Genomic DNA, 18,280 nt, shown 5'->3' with positions numbered 1-18,280 from the left:
GCCGAGTACAGAACGATGGTGTTTGTTGTCGCAAAAAGACAGAACGCAACGCACTCGGCTGGACCGGCGATACCCAACAAGGCTGGAAGGGTTGGGCGAGTCTTTTCAAGGCCTAAAGTCCCGGTTTAGCTGTCGCTATTGAAGGTGATACTCGGATCAGCAGCATATTGTGCTAAGGCCGTTTGTAATGTGAGGGAGGGTAGTCAAATACATTGAAGGGCAGTCAGACCAAAGGTCGGGGTTGACCGGTTCCTTTGAGTCGAAAGTCATGGCGTAGGATTCAAAGGAAGCCACGCCGTCTAGAATAGCAAGCGAGGTTTAATGCTCCTCGGCCATATTTGCCAGGGACAGCCGGGCCCTCCTTGCATAGCCCTGCCAAAGAGATATCTGGTCGTCAAAGGCAGAGCCCGGAGAGTCGACGTATAAAGGGAAAGAATACCCATAGCACGGGTTGCCACTCTGTTTCTTTGAGATTGACGGGGACCAATTGCTTGTGGCCACACCAGTTGCGTGTCTTCGGGAGAAGATAAACCCTAGTTCATCGCTGCCAAGATCTCACGGAAGAACAGGCCGGCCATTGCTCGTGTCTGCCCAAGGTAAATACAGTCAGTCGAGGCGTGTCTCTCAAATAGGGTACGAGAACTGAGGCGGTAAAGTAAAAGCGAGAACCCCACGAGAAGGAAAAAAGACACTAGAGGAAGGGGATCCAGCTTGAGATACTTCAAGCGCATAGGGATTCCTGGAGTAGGTGGATGTTGTTGCCCTTTTTTGATCGAGAAGGACGTACCTTACTCGGATAATTGTTGATGGAGGAAACATGCACACGGTCGATGCGCGCACACACATATGTATGCATATACGAAGCCGGCATGTCCTAGAAGAAAACACTGCAGCATCGAAAGAGAAGCAGGAAGGTAAGCAGGAACCTATCTACATAAGTAGGTGCGTCTGCCGACCTCCTTCCAATGGTGTCCGTGACTAGGTACCTCACTTACGACCCTGCCCCTTCCATTCAAAACCAACGTCCCTGGCGTACCAGATAGGTAGGTGATGTGATGGTGCCTTCCTCTTCTTGATTTTTGGTATCCTGCCCGGTAAGCTCGCTCGTGGCTTGTTTTGTTTTCAATTTTCACCCGTCGATGGACCCAGCCCTCCTGCCAACGCGTTGGTTGATCATCATCATCACCATCATCACCACAACTCTTACTCTTGTTCTGTCCTTCGTCTCGGCTTTAGTTATCGTCGAGTATAGGGACTGGGCTGCGCTTCTTCGTCGCCATAACGCAAGTCGAAATCTGCCAATATCAATAAGGATTTCTCACATCTACTCCATCCTCTCGCTTCTTCTCCGGCATTCCTCCTTCGATACTGTTCCTTCTGCTGCTCATAAGATGAAGTGGCACGCGGTTCAATACGATAAAGATACCGCACACCTCATGTCGAACGCGGTCTTCCGCCTCACCCAGTCTGGCGGGTCTTTCCAGACCGGAGGCCCAGTGATCTCTCGTGTCTCCCGTGTCAAGACTGCCACTGGTGAGTCTGCTTCTTCCCCTTAACCTTTACCGTCCAGCTGGGAAGTCACTGACGTGACACCTTAGTGACCATCGCCGCCACCGACACAAGCCAGACAACAGTCATGAACAGCGACTCGTCGGTGCCGGTGTCGACCAAGGATACCCCCACTGCCACCGCCTCATCCGCCTCATCCATGCTTTCCGCCACCCCAACGTCCATCGCTACGACGGCGACAGCTACGTCAGCCGCAGAGATCACACCCCAGCCCACATCGACTGATTCCACTCCGGCGGCGTCCCAGGTATCGGTTCCGGTCACTACCCTTATTGCCATCATCGGCGGCACGATTGGTGGCATCCTTTTTCTTGTCTTCTGTATTGCTGTCGCTCAGGCCTTCGCGCGCCGAAGACATATCATCCACCAAGAGGCCGAGAGTCCCGGCCGCGCCAGCACCACTCTCGAGAAGGGAAGTACTCCCGGCGGACGGCAGCAACAACGCGTCAACGACGGCAACATCGGCATCCCACAACCCTCATCGAGTGCGCATTCGGAGCTCAACATAGCTCAGCCGTACCAGACGGCTTGCGTTGTCCCCGATGCCTATGTTCAAACCTGGCCAGCTGCGCATGACTTACATCCAAAACAGATCATTGCCGAGCTTCCCGCTGCGTCCCACGCCGGACACTCGCAACATGATCATCGAGGATGACTTGAGCTGGAAGGGGCAGATGAGATATTGTCGACAAAGTAACCAGGCTGGGGTCTGAACAGAGAAGAGACATTAACAATTTCCCAGGCTCATTTGAATCACTGCGTTTGGCTATACCGTTGACTCGTGACAAGCCTGGGTATGCTGGGATATCCGTACTCGGATAGCATTTGAGACCAATCAAGCGCCCTCAACTCACACCCGGTTTGGGCCGTTATCGGCTTTTGAGATGTATGGTGGGTTGCGATTAGACCATGGCAATCCACGTGGGTTGCACAGGGGAGGATGGAAAGACTTGAATGGCGGTCAAATAAAGGCTCGAAGAGAATTGTTTAGATGACCGTCCCAACGAGGTCTCCCAGCGGGAATTGAACGGTAATGAAATTGATGTCACACTGGCCCACCGCTACTCCACAATGTACAGATGCATTCTGCGTCCCTCGATTGGCCATCGTGATTTTTACAGGGACTTGCGGAGATTCCGCACCAAACAGACGTCCTGGTGTTGGCGTACGGTTTCTGTCTTCCGGTGCTAAGTTTCTGAGCAACACGCGTTGTCTTGGGTCACACACGCAACTCTCTGGTAGACTGACCTCTGGGTACCATTCACATATCGGCGGGTTTTGGAGGTCCTCCGGGAATAGAATGGGGAAAGAGAAAAAGACGCACACGGGTATGCTGCCCCAGCTCAGGTCAGGTCAGGTCAGGTATCCCCCCCCAATGGTCGCCTTGACTACAGACTCGCCCCAGCTGGGCACTCGACACTAGGTAGTTAGTGTATGGGGTATGTGGGTAGCCCTGACACTACACCGATGTCTCCTCCTATCAGCAAGGGGCGTCACAAAGCGAGGGAGCTGACGGTTTCCAGCAGGGTGGGTGTGTCCTACGAGGCCTAGTATTGTTGCGGGGTGGACAGCCCGGGCGGTCAAGGATTCAGAGACTTCACGGAATCTTGGGGGTTTCTACCTACGATCATCTTCAGAATCAGAATCATGCTCCGTATTTCCCAGAGGAGGACGCCAAGACCCATTCACGAACGGCAAAACAGACAGCATAAAACGGAACTGTCTGACAGGTCCAAGGAGCAGGAAAAATATCGATAGCGATTTCTGGACCTTGCAGGTCCCGGATAACGCGTAGACATCCAACCACCTAGACGAGGGCATGAGAGATAAAACCAGTAGTCTCCTTCCGTCTGTCCAATAACGAGCTTGCCGAGTACCCTGTGTACTGAGTCGGATCGCACCGCACTCAAGTTCCACCTCTCTTCGTCCCAATCCCCGGGCTTGGCCCGGGGCATCAGGGCCACCCAGCAATCGGAGTAAATGCGACCCCATGGGGCCTAGAGCCTACATCGCTTTGAAGTCCACATCATCACCGGCCATTGTACGGGAATGCCTGGCCCATACAAACAAACAATACATACTCTCCTGGTCACCAATACAATGACATCCCGCAACTCCCTCAATGCCGACTTTTCAACCCCCCCGTCACCAACCCAGCTTTATCGTTCTTTGCGCATTCGTGGGCCTAAGGTCATGGGTTCTGCGTAGGCTCTTATAAGAACTCGGCCCGCAGGTTCGTTCCCTTTGAGGTCATAAACGTCATCGACACTTACGGTCATCCCGCTTGATATCTCAGTCATGATCAACGGAAACAGAAACCAAGATAATGAAAAGGCTACCGGAGGTTCGAGGGCAACCGACACGTTACCGATTCCACATGGTGGCTGTGGGACGGCCGGGAACTCGCCTCGTCTTGACGACAACAGCCCCATCATTTATCGATATCTGACTTTCGATACGCTCCTTCCCGAGCTGGCGGACATTTCTTCTCATCAGTCAATCGAGTCACAATCAAAACCGGCGGGTCCTGACCTGACCCGGTATACGTCTCCTCTAGAATGGCCTCAAGCACGTAAATACCTGATGCTGGCGCTTTCGTCTATTGCCACCTTTCTCACGGCCTACGCCGCCGGCTCATACTCCCCGCCCTCGTCTATTATGGCCGATGACCTCGACACTTCGCAGCTCAAGGTTTTGGTGGGGATAACAACCTTCTGCATCGGGTTTGCGCTCTCACCCATGGCACTGGCACCCCTCTCAGAGATCTACGGCCGCTACCCAGTTTTCGTCATTTCTGGAGTGATTTATGTCGTTTTCCAGGCCGTTTGCTCTGTTGCGCCGAACCTAGCTGCCATGCTCATCGCGAGACTTCTTGTTGGTGTCGGTGGCTCTGTCTTCAGCTCCGTCATTGGCGGTGTCATCGCAGATATGTGGGTAAAGGACCAAAGGAACATGCCTATGGCCCTCTTCAGTGGCGCGGTGCTCGCTGGCACGGGGGCTGGTCCTTTGGTTGCATCCGTCATGGTGAAGCGGATGGGTGCTGAGGATGCGACGAGGGCTTGGAAGTGGATATTCTGGCACCAAGTCATCATCGGCACCGTGGTTGTTGTTGCTCTCGCAGTTCTCTTCGAGGAGAGTCGAGGGTCAGTGGTCCTTTCGAGGAAAGCCAAAGCATTGAATGATTGGTACCAGGCCAGGGAAGAGTTGGGCTATTACGACGTGTGGTCCCAAGGCACCGCGACCAGCAACGGAGATACAGACGCGACTTCAGACTCGAACGATACCCGGCATAGCTCTTGTACTACTCGACCGGAAAAGGCATGTCCGACTTGCCGCTCGGGTCGACCTTACTCGGCCCAGTTGGAGCCCCTGAGATTGCGGTGGCTGGTCAAAGAAGACGAGGAACGAGCATCTCTGGCTAAGCTCGTGTCCGTTTCCATCTCGCGCCCATTCCATCTGCTTTTCACAGAGCCAGTCGTGTTCTTCTTCTCCCTTTGGTGTGCTTTTGCCTGGGCCGTCCTTTATTGCACATTTGGGAGCATCCCGTTGGTCCTTTCACGTACGAGACACCTAGATATCGAACAGTCAGGCTACTTCTTCAGTGCCATGATAGTTGGGTCTGTAGTGGCGACAATCGTCGGTGTCTTCCAAGATAAGCTGCTCCAGTTGCCTCAGTGGCGGGCCGACGGCCCTATAGACGAGCCTTCGCGGTTCTGGCGCTTCATGCGACGCCGTTTTCCCGCCGAGGCCCCCGAATCGCGCTTGTACTTTACCTGCATTTCGGCTACACTGCTACCTGCCGGTCTCTTCCTCTTTGGCTTCACCTCGAAGCAAGAGTTTCATTGGATAGCTCCCGCCTTTGGCATTGGTCTAGCGACCTGGGGCATTTACTCGGTATACCTGGCCACTTTCAACTATTTCGCCGATATCTACAACCAATATGCGTCCTCGGCACTCGCTGCACAGTCATGCTGCAGGAACATCCTGGGTGGTGTATTCCCGCTCGTTACAGGCGCCTTGTTTCGGAATCTAGGGGAAGAACGCGCGGGTGCGTTATTAGGCAGCATTGCCGCTGTGTTGTCCATTATTCCATGGACACTTGTGTTTTATGGTGAACAGATCCGTAGAAAGAGTCGGTTTGCTACAGTAAGTATAACCCATAATGCTCTTAATGATAAGAGAATGTAAAGGCTAACATAACCAGGTACTACATTCTCAGTGAGACAGCTATCCTAGCTAGCAGCTGTTCGATGTCAAACTGGGTAAACAGGCCATAGGAGCTACTAGACAAAAGTTACGAAACGGGATATTATATAGACTTCGAAAACGACGAAGAAAAAGTCGCGGTGGCAGAGGCAAAGTAAAAGTGATAGTGCGTGCAAGAGATAGTTAAATTCGCTGCCATGATGATAATGATAAGTTTGCTGCTGTTGCCAAAATACAAAGGAAAAAGGTTGGTGGCCTGAGACTGCTATCTACTGTCTGTCTTCACGTTCATTTCTATATTACCCCATTCCAATACTTGGAAAGCAACTATTTTAGTTATCTAGTTATATTTATATATGTATGTGTATATATGACGCGTAGGGGGGAAAAGCACTTTAGGTTCTGTTCTGTGGCTGTATGTAGAGGCGTTAATGCTGCGCCCGTCGGTCGCCGCCTGCCCTCGGTGTGGCTGGCCCGACGTCCGATATCGCCGTGGGGATTTTTTTCTACTTCCGGTTCCGTTCCTCAGGTTTGAACTCTGTCCGTTAACCCATCCACCAAATCAGCCCTCAGCTCCAACTCCGGACGCCAATTGACGCTCACCATGTCTGTCAGAACTCTGCGAATCGGTAGGATCACCTTTAGTAACCCCAATTGACAATTCCGTCATCCAATGCGCTCCTCCCCACAACACCGTCTAACACCACTCAGGCCTCATCCCCGGTGACGGCATCGGCAAGGAGGTCATCCCCGCCGGCCGCCGCGTCCTCGAGGCCCTCCCCTCGTACCTCGGCCTCAAGTTCGAGTTCACCGACCTCAAGGCTGGCTTCGAGACGTTCGAGCAGACTGGTGCCGCTCTCCCCGACAAGACCGTCGAGGTCCTGAAGAAGGAGTGCGATGGCGCCCTCTTCGGCGCCGTCTCCTCCCCGACCAACGCCGTCAAGGGCTACTCCTCCCCCATCGTCGCCCTCCGCAAGAAGCTCGACCTCTACGCCAACGTCCGCCCCGTCAAGACCGTCCTGACCGCCGCCAAGCCCATCGACATGGTCATTGTCCGCGAGAACACCGAGGACCTCTACGTCAAGGAGGAGAAGACCTACGACGGCCCCAACGGCAAGGTCGCCGAGGCCATCAAGCGCATCAGCGAGCACGCCTCCCACCGCATCGCCGCCATGGCCGGCGACATCGCCCTCCGCCGCCAAAAGATCCGCGACGCCGGCGCCGCCAGCATCCACAAGTCGCCCCTCGTCACAATCACCCACAAGTCCAACGTCCTCTCCCAGACCGACGGCCTCTTCCGCGCCACCTCCAAGCTCGCCCTCTCCGACCCGCGCTTCGCCTCCGTCGCCGTCGAGGAGCAGATCGTCGACTCCATGGTCTACAAGCTCTTCCGCCAGCCCGAGGACTACGACGTCATCGTCGCCCCCAACCTGTACGGCGACATCCTCTCCGACGGCGCCGCCGCCCTCGTCGGGTCCCTTGGCCTCGTCCCCAGCGCCAACGTCGGCGAGGGTTTCGCCATCGGCGAGCCCTGCCACGGCAGCGCCCCCGACATCCAAGGCAAGAACATCGCCAACCCCATCGCCACCCTGCGCAGCGCCGCCCTTATGCTCGAGTTCCTCAACGAGGAGACCGCCGCCGCCAAGATTTACGCCGCCGTCGACGCCAACCTTGAGGAGGGCAAGTTCCTCAGCCCCGACCTGGGCGGTACTGCCAAGACTGACGAGGTTGTCGAGGACATTCTCCGCAGATTGTAACAAGATGAAAAAACCAAAAACCAAAAAGTGGGGGAAAGAGAAGAGAAGATATACAGGGGACGCAGGCTGCTCGGATGAGGACTGGATATGGCAGTCGACGCGGCAGTAGCTGCACCCTTGATACCTACCATACTACCAAAAGCACATGTTTCTGACCTCCTTGGTCTTGCCCTTTACTTGTTGAACTGTGTTGAAATTCGAATAGCTAGTGAAGTTATAGGGAAAGGGGAATAAAATGGCCTTGCTTTTACTAGTAAATTAGACTAATAATGTTCAAGTTACGTGTACGGCTGTGATGATCCTTGTTTGATTGCTTATGGTGGCATTCTTATTACGACACTTCAATCTTATAGTACGGATAGTTAGGGTAACATTCTGGTAGTGTTTCTGACGTACGGTCTAAAAAGTAACTTTTCGACGCTCCCAGCGCAACAGACTGACTGTACACATAAATAATCAAGGATATGCTATAACCATACACCTACTTCAACATCTGGAGGCTCTAAAGTGCCTCAACAGCCCTGAGCAAAACTTCAACGCCGCGCTTTGCCACATCCTCGCCGCCTTTAAGCAGGGACGATACGTCGCTTAGGACGCCAAGGGGAATGTAGCAGCCTGATTTGGCCTTCTCCAGGCTCTCCTTAAGCCTGCTGGTATGTTCCCATTCCCTGGCTGCTACCTCAGCACGCTCAATTACACGGCCGGAGATGCCGCACATGGCTGCACAGTGCATTCCGAAACTGCCCTGGGCAACACCATCTTCCAGCTTATAGAGGAACGTAACACGACGTTGCTCCTCGTCTACGTGGATTTGCATCCGGCGCGGGCGAATCTCGGGGTGATTCTCAAACTCTGCAGCGAGTGAATGGTAGTGAGTCGCAAAGAAGCCCACACAGCCCACATGTGTCGCTACATGATGCAAGACTGCCTGCGCAACCGCTACACCATCGTAGGAACTGGTTCCACGCCCTAGCTCGTCCAGGATGACCAACGACCGAGGCGTGGCCTCTGATAGAATCTTCTTTGTTTCCGACAACTCCACAAAGAAGGTCGACTGAGAAGCAAAAATGTTGTCGTTGGCTCCTAACCGTGACATTATTCGGTCGACAGGTGTCAATAGGGCGGAAGTTGCGGGTACGTAGCACCCAATTTGTGCCATAATGACGGCAATACAGGACTGTTCTGGTTAGCAATGAGCCTGGGGAGCAATGGCATGATTCAACTGACCATTCGTAATACAGTCGACTTGCCGGCGGCATTCGCACCTGTCAAAAGGTTGATCTTTGCAGAGCCGCCGCCAAGCTGGATATCGTTAGGGATGAAATCAGCCACAGCATTCAGCATGCATGGATGACGCAGCTCCTCGAACTCGACAACACTGCGTTCCTGGTCGATGAATTGCGGCCGGCAGCTCGGTTCACCCAGCGAGGACGACGCCTTTGCAAGACTAATAAGACAGTCAAGCTGTGAAATGATTCTTATCGACTGCGACCACGTCTCATAGTCTGCATCAAAGCGCCGGAAGAACCGCTCGGCAACCTCCTTCACGATCTGGGAATGAGTTTCCTCCGCCTCCTGCAGCTGGCGCACCAGTTCTGTGAGCTCTTCGAAGTAGTACCGCTTGACACTTGAAGTTGCTGACATTTGACGCCAGTTGCTTGGCACCTTCACGGCCTTGGGGGCCTCGATCTGGTAGATCTCCTTGCCTATGTCGGTGAACTTCAGTTTCTTGCACTTCAGTTCCGATTGTTTCTTCCCAAGAAGCTCCTGCAACTCTTGTTTGATATCTTCGATGCGATCTTGGCTGTTATCAAAGTCTTGCTCAATGCTTCGTTCAGGGATAAAAATTCTTTCGTCCCTGGCCTTCTTCCGATCGAACGCGGTCTTCCAGTAGGACAAAGGTTCGCTAAGATTAGGCATGGAAGCGAGAAGCCGGTCAACAAGACCATTGCCGCCACCAAACGAACCCAGAAGACCCATGGTGTACTCGATTTGTTCAAAACCCTCCAGGACGCGTACGAAGTCCTCCGGCTTGCACGAAGCGGCATGTATTCTGGATATGAGACGCTCCAAGTCCGGCATCTTCGTCATTTGAGAGGTGAACTGCTCTCGCACGCCTCTGTCGGAGTTGAGCATATCGACGGCATCCAGCCGCTCGTTGATCTTCTTGATGTCGCATAGAGGATGGCATACCCACTGGCGAAACAGCCGTTTGCCGAATGGGGTGACACAACGGTTGAGAAGAGTAAAGAGGGTGCCTTCGGGTCCCCCATTCACTGTGTTGGAGAAAACCTCCAAGTTGATGAGAGTCTGGCCGTCGAGGATGAGAGTACCGTTACGCTGAATGGGGGTGTACCACTCAAAGTTGCCCTGCGAAAGCAGATCACCCTCCAGTTTCAATACTCGGAGGTATTGAACCAAGGAACCAAACGCAGACATGAGCAGATCCTTGTCCCTGGCTTGGGCCAGCGTCTCAGGCCAAGTCTCGTCACGGCCATCTTCCGTGGCAAAGTAGTCGCCGCTGTCTAGCTCCCGGCGAGTAGTATCGGCGTCCCAGAACTCACTGCTTGATTTGAGGTAGTTCCAAATGGTCATGGGCGATGTATTGTTCTTCAGTATCCGAAGAGCCTTTGTCGAAATCCGGGACTTTTCCAGGATAAGCTCTCTCGGGCTGATTTGGGCGACAAACGTCTCGAATTTGGTCAGATCAACATCGTCCTCAAATTCCGAGATGAAAAATTGACCAGTTGCACAATCCACAAATGTTATGCCAAATGCAGGCTTGTCGTCGATGATGGACTCCTTTATAGAGGCACAGTATGTGGCCAGATCGTCCTGCAACATGCTTCCATCAACGAGGGTACCGCCGGTCAAGATGCAAGCTAGCTCTCGGCGGATGATTTTGTCGACTTTCTTGTTCTTGGCCGAAGCGTCGTCCCTCTCTCTCATTTCTTTGCCAAGAGCGGACTCCATCTGGTCAACTCGGGCGACTTTGTAGCCTTTGGCGACGAACTGGTTGACCCACATGTCGAGAGAGCTCTCTGGGACGCCAACCATGCGCATATTGACACGGTCTGTAAGCTTCAGGTCAAAGAGCTGATGACCGATTGTGGCGTCATTCTCGTAGAGTTCATAGAATTTGCCCTTCTTGAAGAAGACGACGGTGTCCCACAACTTTTGTTTAATCTCCCAATACTGCTTCTCGAAAGGAGAGAACTTGTTCCACGCCATAGGAGGTATGTATACAGTGGTGGGGTCGTAGTCCGGATCGCCGGGAGGCTTCTTGTTGATGTCAATGATATTGGCTAGCCAAGGATACCGGTCCTCGGGCTCCTTCAAATGTGCCTTCTCTTTTCCTTTGAGTGTCGTATGACGACGGGCTGTTGGCTTAGACGCGGTGCGGGTTCCGGCCTGAGCCACGCTGGTTGGGTCGTAACGCCACTGTTGAGCGGTCGAGGTATTTGGGATATCAAGCATGGCTTCTTCAATGTCGTCATCATCATATTGCTCTTCCTTGACCGGTGACGATACATTCGGTTTCTTCCGGGGCTGCGCTGCCTTTGTCTGCTCGCGGCGCTTACGCTTCTTCGATTGCGAAGGTGCATCCGACTCGTCACTAACAACGAAGTCAAGCATGTCTGGATAGAACATTAGACTGTGGTTCGCGAAGGCTTATGGAGCATGACCAACCATCATCTTCATCGACTGGGCCATTGCTCTCGGCGTCCTCATAGTCGTCACCGTCGTCAACAATGGCAGCCGGCGTCTTGGTACGGCGGCGGGTGCCCGATGCTCGGAGACGAACAAAAGGGTCGTCATCCTCATCGTCGGAGGGTTCGGCATAGCTGATTGGCTTTCTCGACTGGGAGACGCAAGAGTCAGGTCAGTGCGAGGGACGGACATGGCAGAGAGGATTGATACTGTACCTTTCGAGTCGGACTTGAGGATGGAAGAGGTGGTCTGAAACCAGTAACCTGCGAAGTGATCTGTGAAATGACGGTCTCAGCTTGGGTGGACGGAGATGGCCAGGCGTCTCTAGTAGCTACCTTGACGGCAGAAGTGACCATGTTCTCCTGGGAGCACGCGGGCTCAATGGCATCGCTACTCGGCACGGGAGTCGTGCTCGAGGGCTGCGGTGGTCTAGGAAGAGTATTTGTCCGCGCCGACTCTCTCAAGCAAGGAGAAGAATCAGGGGCTGAAGTCGCGGGCTTGGAGGTGGAGCGAGAGGAGGCATTGGCAGACTTGGAGAAGAACTGCACAATGGTCTTTTGGGTCCCGGCCGATGACGATGGTTGGCGCGTGAGTGTCGACGGGGTTTTGGCCGGTGTGCGTACGGCCGGAGAAGATCTCTCTCCCATGATGGCGTTCTGTGATGGAAATAATTCTTGTTGGGTAAAGAACGGGACTGAATCTGGAGACGGAAACGGAAACGAAAGGTAAATGGTACGACGGTGGTGAAGCAGAGAGGCCTTTCAGGAGCAGCTCGACGGGTTGCAGTTGATCAACGAACAGACGGAGGGCCTACATTGCCGTTGCCTTAAGTTAAAAGACCGATACCAAGGGGGGTAACGCGTTGATGGAAATGGTAACACGTGAAAAGTCGCGTTGGAGGGCGCGTCTGGCATGGCGGGCCGCGCTTTGCGTTTAATTGAACGACCGGGGTTAGCGGTCCACTAAAAGGTAGGTACCTACGGATACCTGTCTTCCAGCGGTAGTGGTGACGCAAGGGCCACGGGTTGTGTGCCATCTCCCGCTCTTGCTTTGGTAAGCCCGATGCCTCCGATGCCGCCCCCCCCCCTCTTCGGAAATTTTGGGTTGTTCCCCACTCATGCCGGGGCTCCATCCTGCCATGTTCCAATATTGTCAGCCCGTTGTCAGGCAATGTGACCGCAGAGTAACTAGGGCTTATACAAGCCAGCCAGCAGTACTGCCAGACACTATATGCCCCGATCTTCATTGTTTGGATGAAAACTAATCGATCTATGGTGACTCTTATGTCTAATCTGGCTGGTATGGTACTCGGTCTTCCTTAAACTAGCTTACCTGCCCTGGTATCCTATACATGGCCATTTCTTTACGGCTTTGTTTTTCTGATAAAGTAGCAGTCATCAGGGAAGAGGGATACTCCTTTCCTCGAAATAATGCAGGGCTCGTGGTTGACTCGAGGGCGGCAGTCCCCTTTGGGGAGCCTATTGATATACATCCTAAATCCTAACGTTCCTCGTATTTTGGAAACCCCGAGGCACTTCTACACGCTAAAAGTTGGGACAGAAAGTTGAAAATTAATCAGAGGGGCGAAGATGATCATCGATTGAAGTCTTGTGCCCTCTTGAACTCATCTGATGGCGGAAGGTACTGCTTGAGCTCGAGGGGTTGGGTGATACTATATGATGCTACGCTCAGTGAAGTATGGATAGACCGTGGATCGGCAAAAAAAAGGTGCAAGGCTTCTATTGGATAGTCTGTCTAATTCCAGCCACAACACTGAATTTTCAGGAATATGATTAGCGTCAGAGTTTGTATAGCTTCGATGTTGAATCCTTCCTCGGACAGGCCTTGTGGTACGCGGACTAGACAAGCTTGTTGTATCTTGTAAAGATGGGAGTCTACTACTGGAAGTGAACGCGGCGGCTTTTGGTTCTTGCAGACATTTTAACTAACAGGGCAGCAGAAAGCAGTTTCAATGAGAAACGTGGTGAGCACATATATTGGGGATGCAACCGCGTGTCTGCATGGATATACTTGTGCGGCCCTGACTCTTAACATGCCATGAGCAGACTTCAGAAGCAAGATGGAAACACAGAAGAAGTAGATCATTATGTGAATGTCTGATCTGATGTAAAAGAAAAAGAAAAAGAAAAAAGAGGTTACATGGATCCTGCATTTCTGGTTCGTTCCTAACAGGCAACGCCTTGTCCAAGACAGCTGGTAGGCAAGCAAACTACGTTCGATCTTGAACCCAGGGTACAGGGGTCGTTTTGTCTAAGGTGTTGCGCCTGGTCAAGAACTGGATCGGACCGAATGCCTCCCATCCTGTCGTTGGGGTCTATTTGAGTCACTGTATGTGTCTAGCAACGGACAGGGTCGACGCTACGGATAACGCCTGGAGGAACCCCCTGGGATCACCTACGTCGATAGACACTCGGGCAGTTTCATCAAGCCCAAGGAACATGATGCGAAAGCATCGGGCGACTGTTATTCACACACACATATACGTATCCGTATCAATGGTCAATGGCACATGGTCACTATGCTACTCGCGCCACCTATCGTCCTCTTTGAAGCACGGGAGGCCGACGCCTGAGATGTACTTGTTGTCTATGACTTACTCTACGTGCTCCCCTATTCAAAGTGACGAGCATGCAAGTCTACCGATAATCACAAGTGAGGGATTCCAAGGCCCTTGATAAGCAGCCAGTCATTGTGCACTAAGCCTTGCCATGTCTCAGGTAGTCGGCGAGATAGGACAGAAGGGCAAGGGGGGTACAGAATGTTGTAAGGTCGAGTTCGAGTGACTGACACGCCAGACTGGGGGTGTAATTGGGGTTTGCCAAGGCAGGTAGTGTCCTCACTAGACGTTGAGTACATACCGGCCCACCGGATACCCTATTGTGATGTCGAAGAGAGGCTGGGCGCCGAGATAGCCCTTCCTCCGGCAGATGGGTTGAGGAGCGGCCGAATGGATCTAGGCTGAAGTGACGTGATGACTGCTTGGCATGGAGGTTTTGGCCAAACCTCAATGTGATTGATGTTGAATACGGATACCTGTTCGCAACTCGATAACACATGCTGAGGTTGCCGGTCCGTCTGGTTAGGGGTTGCTTCGTTGATGAGCGACAGTGATAGACTGCCATCCGCAGATCCAACAGAAAGAGAAATAACAATCGCTTGTCTGGTAATGAGAAAAAGAAAGGCTACGCCCCAGCAGCAGCGATTGGCCCTGAGCTCGCCGAACAGCCAAGACGGCGTCGGAGTCCGGGAAATCAAGTGTGGAAGAGGGAAGAGGCGTTTTGTGCTGCCAAGAATAGCCAAGAACAATTCCATGTTGTTGAGTCTGGCTGTTGTACACTACCTAGCTGCAATATACGTACAAGTCTAGGCGAATACAGAAGTGTTGAGCCGGGGAGGGTCTGGCCAAGACCATCTTCGTAACCCCGCCCCCCTTTCCTCCTCTTCTTCCTCTTCTTCCGGCCTCCCCGGCTATTGGACGACGTGCGCTTGTGTCGTAGAGTGAACGGGGGGCATTGATACAGTATGCACGAGGTGGTTGTCGACATTGCTTGGCTAGTTCCATGCAGGAGCAGACGTAGGTAGTCCCTGCCCATCTGTCAGCGTCGCAATGATTTGGTTGGTCACCAATCCATCATATGTGCTAGTGTCGTCAGCGCCCAACGCAGGCAACGGGCGAAGAAAAGTTCACAGCGACAGGTTGCCACTACGACTACGGTAGCATACTTGGGAGCTGACGGCAGCACGCCGCAACGACGTGCGCGAGGCGGGGGTGTCGTCCACCAATGCGGACAGGCTTTCACAGGGCAAGGCAGAGGGACGTTTGGAACAGGTCTTAGGGGATGGGTTGAGAATAGTGCATGTCAAGGATTGTCAATCCGAGGCGGCGAGAACGAGGGTGGGATTCTGCAAATTGGACCGAAGGCTGCAGTCGAGATGAAAGAAGTATGTGGGTGTGTGGGTGGTATGGGAGAGAGAAGGCATGTACTTAGGTACTGTCGGGTTGTCCGTTGCTGCCTCTAGGCGATACCACAACAGAGGCAGCAACGGCCTAGCGCTAGCACTAGCGGCATGGGGTAAGCGAGTGGTCCCAACCAACTTTAGTCGGACTGCACTCTGCACTTCAGCAGCCTCCGGATGAACACAACCCTCCTCCTCCCTCAGGGTAAAAGTATCATGCCCGAGCCGCCAGTTGCAACAAAACCAATGACAACTGGCAATAAATGAACCAAACTCACAACAATAAGACAAACATTGACTTAGACTTCCCGGTCAACCCCAAAGCCTGGACGCATCGCACGGGTGGGGTCTGTCTGCCTGTCTCCATATTTCTTCTCCGTCACTTCTCGCCCAACGTGTCTAGGTACTCCGTACTCTAAACTTAAATTTGTCGAAGCGAATTCGTGGGGTACATACATACCTAGGTACGTAGGTAGGTACCTAGTGTACCTATCCGTACTGTAGGTACCTTAGGTTAGGTAGGCACGGAATGGTTGGAGAGGGCGCTTTGCCCACCTGTTCCTTATCATTCGCTCTTTCCCTTCCAACCCCCCCCTCCTCTCCCCCTTGGTTGGATCCATTCTGGGGAGGAGGGGCCCACCAGTAACTGAGCTAAAAGCAGAGAGTCAAGTCATGTGAACATAGCTACGAGGTAGGTACGGATACCTTGCGTTGTGATTGCCTCTTTCGACATTGCCTCTTGAGCGCTCCGTCATTCCGCCAACCAACCTTTTGCACAACTGCCAACTTTGACAGCTCCCCTCAAGCGAGCGAGGAAGAGAGAAAGAGGGAAGGACAAATGGGTTTTGCCTATCGTCCAATCGGCCTTCCGAACTGGACCCAGATGAGTGGCGGAGTTGAGCCAAGCTGTCGGATGCTCAATTTACTCAATCTCAGTTCGGCTCTCATGCCTCATTTGGCTCGGCTGCCCGGTGATACCCTGCTGGCCAAGCCTTACTAGGTAGCTCCCCGCATCATCCATCATCCTTCCCCTCCCGCTGCGAGCTTCGCCTCCAACTCCCGTTGACCTCTCGCCTACCGTACAGATATTGCCCCGTCAAATCTCCTGTCGCCTTTTTCCCGCCCGCTCGAGCGACTTTCCGTCGAGGAAGACGCTCCATTCGACCGGCGCTAATGATGATTCAGCCCTCCCGTACACGTGGCCGCTAGTTAAGCCAAGAGCTCTCTTCATCTCACCCTTCATCGAGCATCCAAGATCGCCACCCACCTAGCCGTGTTGCTCTTTGTTTCATGCTCGTGGTGTGAAGGACGAGAGCCATCATCTCTTGGCTACCGTATGCCACGCCATGGCACAGGGAAACCATGGGAGCTCGAAGAGGGCCATCTTGTATAACACCAAGCTTGGACTTTCCTTATTGTCCGCATTTCGAAAACCTGGACGTGCTGGTATTTTGTTTCCTAAAGGCAAGCAAACGCTACATACCGGGCCTGAAGATACAGCTAGCCCTAAGGAATATTATCGGGAGCGACGTTGGCCCACGAGACAGAGTAAAAGAGAGGGCACGCGCGTAACGTACTCCCGGCGCGTTTGGCACGCATACCCAGAGGATGCCGAGACGATCTATTCTATTTGTTAACCTGGCGATAACGGCACAAAGAAAAGGATGGTTTGTATGCATGCCATTTTGGTCGCTATCGGTGTCTCGAGGATACGCACCCGTGACATGGCAATGGCAATCACTAATTCTCTGTATAGGTGGCGTCAATGCTGGCAGATTGGCCATTGTTTGGACGGTCCATTCAGGAGACGGGACAGGCCCGGTTTTCGCGCACTGGCTGACATGGCTGAGGTTGGGGACACCCAGCTCGGCGCTTCTTGGCGACAGCACCAAGTACCGGGGGGGGAGCAAGATGATTGTGAGATTGGCATGCGGGGGTGGGGGGGACAGGGGACTGGATGTGGAGGAAGCACAGGTATCTGTACCTAGTGCACACACATTTGGGTTGACGGGGAGGGGACGGAGCATCCTGATGTAGTCGTCGTGTCCCATGATGATTCCTCAGGCTCAGCTTTACCCGCACGAAACTGCTCTATCTTGATGGTTTGGATATTCATCCATTGCTAACCTAGCCATCCTGGTCTTGGTTGTGCTACGGCAAGATACACTAGAAACAGAAAAGGCGAGTAGAATACGACGATGGCGGGCAGCCTGCGACTGGACTGGAGGCGGCAGGTCTTGGTCCGGAAAAGCAACCACTCCGTATAAGTAGGTAGACAGGATGCGAATCCTGTGGAACGGCGGCAGAGTTGCAGTTGCGACACGGCCGTACCAGCGCCGCAATGTAGGTACCTAGGTAGGTTGGTAGGTAGGTAGCGAGAGGGCATGTTTTGCCTCTGCGTGTCTTTTCATACCGCCTTGTTAAGTAGGTTATGTACCTATGTAATTAAAGTATATTTTGGCCATCTCCATGATGCATGCCAAGTATGCAAGGTAAGGCAAGACAAGGCAAGGGTAGGTCTCACCCCTCACATGAGACATATGGGCTTTTGGGTATCGTTTATTTTGCTTTATTTTCATTTTCTCTCTCTTCCTCTTCCGCAAGCCCATGGATATATGGTACACTAAGTCGGTTGCCAAGAGACTAAGACACTGGGGTGGTTGGAGGGGGGGGGGGGATTGGAGGGTTGACTCTCTCGTGTTTATTCAACCGTCTTTTGCCCATGTCATATTGCTGGTTAATCATTTAAAGAGGGCAGCTTCTTCTTCCCTGCGGACTTGCACCGCTTCCATGGTTTCACCTACTTCCTCTTCCCCTTTCTCGATCTCCCTCTCTTTGGCCTATTCGGGTTTCGCTGACTCCGTGTGATACGCCAAGATAAAAACACGTCTTGAGCCTCCGTCTCGATCCAACTCGGTACAGCAATACCCGACACCACGTACAACACGTTCCGTCGAGGCACTGACACGGATTGTTCGCCATAACGTCGTCCAGCTTCGTTTTCGTCCCTCCAGCTTTGGTTTGTCTTCATTGGACTCCGACCGATTACTGTTTTCCGA

At 53.0% G+C, this 18,280-nt stretch overlaps 4 protein-coding genes across 4 annotated transcripts; 3 read left to right on the top strand and 1 right to left on the bottom strand.

The window, feature by feature from the left end:
- Positions 1 to 1,436: 1,436 nt before the first annotated feature.
- GLRG_07105 (uncharacterized protein) lies at positions 1,437 to 2,224 on the top strand (the record flags this gene model as incomplete). The annotated part of the gene is made up of 2 exons (XM_008097790.1): positions 1,437 to 1,533; positions 1,599 to 2,224. 2 exons carry the CDS (start codon positions 1,437 to 1,439, stop codon positions 2,222 to 2,224), a joined length of 723 nt encoding a protein of 240 aa, XP_008095981.1.
- Positions 2,225 to 3,867: 1,643 nt separating this feature from the next.
- GLRG_07104 (major facilitator superfamily transporter) lies at positions 3,868 to 5,805 on the top strand (the record flags this gene model as incomplete). Its single annotated transcript, XM_008097789.1, has 2 exons — positions 3,868 to 5,617; positions 5,789 to 5,805. The coding sequence occupies 2 exons, from the start codon at positions 3,868 to 3,870 to the stop codon at positions 5,803 to 5,805; spliced, it is 1,767 nt and encodes a 588-aa protein (XP_008095980.1).
- A 574-nt stretch (positions 5,806 to 6,379) lies between these two features.
- Positions 6,380 to 7,532, top strand: GLRG_07103 (isocitrate/isopropylmalate dehydrogenase; the record flags this gene model as incomplete). The annotated part of the gene is made up of 2 exons (XM_008097788.1): positions 6,380 to 6,404; positions 6,487 to 7,532. 2 exons carry the CDS (start codon positions 6,380 to 6,382, stop codon positions 7,530 to 7,532), a joined length of 1,071 nt encoding a protein of 356 aa, XP_008095979.1.
- A 502-nt stretch (positions 7,533 to 8,034) lies between these two features.
- On the bottom strand, positions 8,035 to 11,890 carry GLRG_07102 (MutS domain V; the record flags this gene model as incomplete). The annotated part of the gene is made up of 4 exons (XM_008097787.1): positions 8,035 to 8,709; positions 8,760 to 11,170; positions 11,223 to 11,394; positions 11,459 to 11,890. 4 exons carry the CDS (start codon positions 11,888 to 11,890, stop codon positions 8,035 to 8,037), a joined length of 3,690 nt encoding a protein of 1,229 aa, XP_008095978.1.
- Between the last annotated feature and the right edge of the window lie 6,390 nt (positions 11,891 to 18,280).

The sequence above is a fragment of the Colletotrichum graminicola genome, assembly GCF_000149035.1.
Source record: "Colletotrichum graminicola M1.001 genomic scaffold supercont1.28, whole genome shotgun sequence".
NCBI lineage: Eukaryota > Fungi > Ascomycota > Sordariomycetes > Glomerellales > Glomerellaceae > Colletotrichum > Colletotrichum graminicola.
The sequence above is the reverse complement of the archived record's forward strand: the minus strand, read 5'-3'. Positions and strand labels throughout refer to the sequence as shown.